This window comes from Montipora foliosa, chromosome 13 (genome assembly GCF_036669935.1).
Source record: "Montipora foliosa isolate CH-2021 chromosome 13, ASM3666993v2, whole genome shotgun sequence".
In the NCBI taxonomy this organism is placed as follows: domain Eukaryota; kingdom Metazoa; phylum Cnidaria; class Anthozoa; order Scleractinia; family Acroporidae; genus Montipora; species Montipora foliosa.
Genome location: NC_090881.1, coordinates 41,649,700 through 41,654,699, shown reverse-complemented (window position 1 = coordinate 41,654,699; position 5,000 = coordinate 41,649,700). Strand labels below are relative to the sequence as shown.

Genomic DNA, 5,000 nt, shown 5'->3' with positions numbered 1-5,000 from the left:
ATGTTGGGCGATCGATCGGTCGGTGTCATGTATATGTCACGTATCGACCTCAAATCAAACTGTAAGAACAAGGTTGAATATGTGCAGATATTTTATTTACATTTTTGAAACTTTTTTGTGTGATAAAGATTATTTATTTATTTATTTATTTATTTATTTAAAAAATGCCTTTTCAAACAAATACGAGTTGCGGGATCAAAATATAACGAAAACCCTACCCTGATGGAAATTGCTTGAAAAGGAGTGCCACGAAACTAGCCGCAAACCAGGGCCTCAAGGGAGGCAGAGAGGAAAGACCCTGGAAACGAGGTTGAACTATTGTCGTTTGGCGTGACCCGAATGTCATATTCGTTATTGTAGTTTGAAACATTTTGTATAACACCAAACGGCCCTATGTCACATCCACCCTATTGGCTGGTATTTTGCTCCATCACCAGGCATCACTACAACTCTACCCGGTGGTTGATTTGAGCGCCGAAACAGAATGCTTTACTTGGAACCCACACGTCCGCTTACTTGTCGTGTGACTCTCAAAACAATTACCGACGTCACGACATTTGCTAATTCCGCTATTCAACGCCATCAGGCAGCAAAATCTTTGTTTGTCATGTTTGGCAACGGTTATAAAACCAGTCATCATCCAATTTCAAATGAAATAAACTTGACTGATGATCGGCTTTATCACGATACAAATCTTACTTCTGTATGGAGGCTTATGAAGATCAATTATTAGACTAATGTCTCCTAAATGAGTAAACTTCAATGACAGGATCACTAAATCCATCAACCTAAGCGCTTTGGTCATAGGTTACTCCGCGCAGATAACCAAAAGCTGCGACTTTACAAGGGAAAGTTAGATAGATAGGTAGATAGATAGTTTAAAGAAAGTGGAAGAGGACGAGTAAAAGGATAGCCTTTGCAAGCTTCAGCACAACAAGCATTCGCACTGGAGCCAGCGAGATCCGTGTCTTTCTTCCCGTACACTAGCAAGCGAACAGCCAACCGTTTTGTAAGTGCTCTCAGTCACTAGATGTTTGATACCGATCTAATTCTTACCTGACAAATTTGAATTGAAGAGAAAAATTATGATTATCACACACAGCATCGTTGGCTTCAGCTGTCGAGGAAGTTATGTGGAATAATCCCTGTCAAGAGTCCGCTTACAGCTTCTTTGAAAAATATATGTACCGCTTTCAATGTATAAAAATACAGTGTTTGTCACTGTGGCTGAAGGGGAAAACAGCCTTTGGTACAATTTCCATGCTCCGATGATCAGCTGGATATAAAAAGAAAGTGCGGGTGGAAAAGAGAGTAGCCTGGGAACGAAGTTGTAAGGGTTTATTGCACTCGACAGTCAACAAAGCAGGCTAGACATGATCCGCCCTATGAGGGTGTGGGATGGGCGAAAGCAGGTGTCTAGAATGCGACTTAAACGACAGAAAAAAGCTCAAAACCGTAAAACTGTAAGGAATATCTCACAAAGCGCATTTTCAAAAAAAGAGTAAGGAATGCTTTTTGGAAAGAATATTGAATAAATATTTTAATCAAGAGTCGATAGAACGTAGATTTGATTTTAGTGGTGTACTATATTTCGGCTGGCCAAACCAGCCTTCTTCACATTTTTTTCCAGTATTACGTCAGCATCGATTTACTATATATATATATATATATATATATATATATATACCCCGTAGAATGAAGAAATGAAACCCATCCCGTTAATCAACTGATTAATTATAGCGAATGAAAAACATGAAGAATTGCCCTGAGCGGGATTTGAACCCACGTCCCCCTGAATACCGGTAGGGTGTGATGACCACTACACCATCAGGACAACCACGCTGGCAACGCAGCTATCGAGACAGTGAATTGGCCTATCGTGAGTATCCCGGGATTCTTACACGGGTGGGATGGGAAAGCCTAAACCCCTTCATAGCCTTAAACCTAAGGATCGACTAACGATTCACAGGCAAACACCAACTTAGGCATCAGCTAATCAGAGGGATCAAGTTAATGATGCAGGCTTATTTATATAGACCGTAGAATGAAGAAATGAAACCCATCCCGTTAATCAACTGATTAATTATAGCGAATGAAAAACATGAAGAATTGCCCTGAGCGGGATTTGAACCCACGTCCCCCTGAATACCGGTAGGGTGTGATGACCACTACACCATCAGGACAACCACGCTGGCAACGCAGCTATCGAGACAGTGAATTGGCCTATCGTGAGTATCCCGGGATTCTTACACGGGTGGGATGGGAAAGCCTAAACCCCTTCATAGCCTTAAACCTAAGGATCGACTAACGATTCACAGGCAAACACCAACTTAGGCATCAGCTAATCAGAGGGATCAAGTTAATGATGCAGGCTTATTTATATAGACCGTAGAATGAAGAAATGAAACCCATCCCGTTAATCAACTGATTAATTATAGCGAATGAAAAACATGAAGAATTGCCCTGAGCAATATATATATATATATATATATATATATATATATATATATGTATGTATGTATGTATGTATGTATGTATGTATGTATGTATGTATGTATGTATGTATGTATGTATGTATATATATATATATATATATATATATATATATATATATGTGCATAGAAGCAATTCAATGTAAACTTTCATTGTACCTGAAGAAGGCTGGTTTGGCCAGCCGAAATATAGTACACCCCTAAAATCAAATCTACGTTGTATCGGCTCTTGCTTAAAATATTTAGTTTCTCAACTTGTAACTACGCCGATCAGATCAAGCCACTGATCCAACGTACACCGACAGGAAGATTGTCCACGGTTGCTTGCTTTAAAACTCTTGAATAAATGAATGAAAAGCTTTACTGAAGTATCAGAGGCTGAAATAATAGAAGGCCCCTTATAGAAAACACTATAAATTACGAGTGAAACAGGTAATTAAATCACTTAAACACTAAAACTATATACATTTGAGTTTATCTACGTAGTCAATATATCAAGTGGAGTTATGATTCTCGCAGTTATGAACGCAATTTTAGCAATTGCATGGAGAAGCCTAAAAACTTGAGGACTTCAACGAGGTTTGAAAGCGTGACCTGAGGATGCCGGTGCGACGCTCAAACCAACGTGAGCTATGAAGCAACTGATTCTGGGAGCTGGTCATTTGTGGGTTTAAATGTTCCCGTGATGAATGAATCAACCATGAAATGATATATGAAATTAATCGTATATTGAACTGCGGATATGAAATCAAGGTTATGATCTTTGCAGTTATGAACTCAATTTTAGCAATTGAAGTCCATGCAATTGCTAAAATTGTGTTCATAACTGTGAGGATAATTACAGCTTCGCTTGATTTCATCTGAGATTCTTTTTTTTTTTTTTTAACCAGTTGCCTGTTTTCCTTTCTTCTTCCCTGCTGGACTCTCAACATATGAGATTGAAGCAAGATATAACGTATTGAGTAGTATTGACGATTAAATTCCCTCGACACCATTAAGCAGGGTTGTCTGCATAGCTCACGTTTTAGGCGCCCTCTCTTATCTTTGCCACAGACGTCTTCTCCCTGCAGAATAGTTTTGGTCCATCGGCAGCCGTCTGCCCTTTGCTCATGACTTTCTGAAGCAAGCACTTCACCATAGTTGCTAAATTTGTTAAGACTAAAACCTCTTCAGGGCCACACTTATTTCTACTGACTGGATCTTTCTTTCACCTTTTGTTTTAAGAGTTCATGCCTCAGCTCCATAAGGCAGTTTGGTTCAAGGACTAATTGCTAACCTTGTGTTTTAGTTTAAAAAAAAAATTGTCCCCGTCGTCCAAAATCTGAAAAATTTGTACTTCCCCATAATTTTCTTCATTAGTGTTGAGGGAAGCAAAGGTAATCAATGAGTCAAAGTCGCTTGTCCAGATTAGGCATTCCCCTTTCATCTGGAGAGGCTCTAGGCCAGGATTTTCGCTAATAAAGAATTATGGGACGGTATTTCACTAAGCATTTCGCAGTACTCTTTCATTTGCGCTGCAAGCGACGTGGCCGTCCGCTTTTATTGTTACTCTCTCGCGGAGGATGCCGTCGTACCTGACAAGCGCAGGCAGACAAAAAAAAGAGATAAATATCGGTCGAATGGCCCAAGCCTATCCATCAGAAATTCACGTATCCAATTCATCGACAACGACCGTCTGGAGAAGACGCCAAATTCATAGTTGCTCGGATACCAACGAATAAAGTAATAGAAAAATAATAAACGGACCGTCAAGAGCCCTGGGATTGTCAGTATTCCACATTTTTGGACGTTGCATGACGGATGTCAGTGTTTATTTGATATTTTGTGAATCGGCAACCATGTCTGCTTATGCTTATGGGAATCCTTTTGTTTTGCTCCGGAACAGGTAAGTTCTGATAGCTTTACTGTTATATATTTACTTACTCAGCATTTGGGTCTACAATCGTCATTCGATCTCTTTGGCAACATTGTTAGTAACTTGCACTATTTAGTATGGTTTCAACAAATCAAAGGTGAACATGGCCTTTGTCTAACTGAGAACAGCTTGATTTTGAAACGTATTTAAAGGAAAGAGATCGGGTGGCGTTAAGACCAAAACTCTGTTGTTTTGCAAGGAAATCAAGGCACTTCGAGACAATACTATTTATTGTGAGTTGGCTGGTTTTCGGCACGTTGTCAAATTATTTTCGCAAGGTTTTGTCCTTAAGCTTCCGTTCTTGCTTCAAGGTGAAGAAATTGATTTTGAAAGCGTAAAACTGGATCAATTAATCAATTATTTTCAGCGGAAATGGATGAACTGAGCTGTCAAAAAAGTTACATTCGTTCTTGCGGGAAAGAAACTGAAATGCCAAACTTTTGTATTTTGACCCATTCGGCTGATTTTTGCAAGAAAGTGGTAACGAAGACGCTCAAGGTTTGAGCGTGACAGTGTTCGAGAAATGGCGGAAGACTTTTGATTGAACGAATAAACTAGTACAGTCGACTCCCGATAACTCGAACCTTCAAGTG

General features: G+C 39.5%; 2 protein-coding genes across 4 annotated transcripts in view; one reads left to right on the top strand and one right to left on the bottom strand.

The window, feature by feature from the left end:
* LOC137982358 (tyrosine kinase receptor Cad96Ca-like) overlaps positions 1-1,254 on the bottom strand; it is a 28,180-nt gene extending 26,926 nt beyond the window's left edge. For both annotated transcript variants that reach the window (XM_068829458.1, XM_068829459.1), the window contains exon 1: positions 1,057-1,254. In XM_068829458.1, the coding sequence (XP_068685559.1) occupies positions 1,057-1,105 (49 nt within the window). In that variant the 5' untranslated portion in view covers positions 1,106-1,254. The remainder of the gene's footprint in view (positions 1-1,056) is intronic.
* Positions 1,255-4,328: 3,074 nt separating this feature from the next.
* The window catches only part of LOC137982405 (limbic system-associated membrane protein-like), a 35,875-nt gene continuing 35,203 nt past the window's right edge, over positions 4,329-5,000 (top strand). Inside the window, exon 1 of one of the 2 annotated variants that reach the window (XM_068829523.1) lies at positions 4,329-4,377. In XM_068829523.1, coding sequence (XP_068685624.1) covers positions 4,341-4,377 — 37 coding nt within the window. In that variant the 5' untranslated portion in view covers positions 4,329-4,340. The remainder of the gene's footprint in view (positions 4,378-5,000) is intronic. The other variant, XM_068829524.1, reaches the window with a different exon arrangement.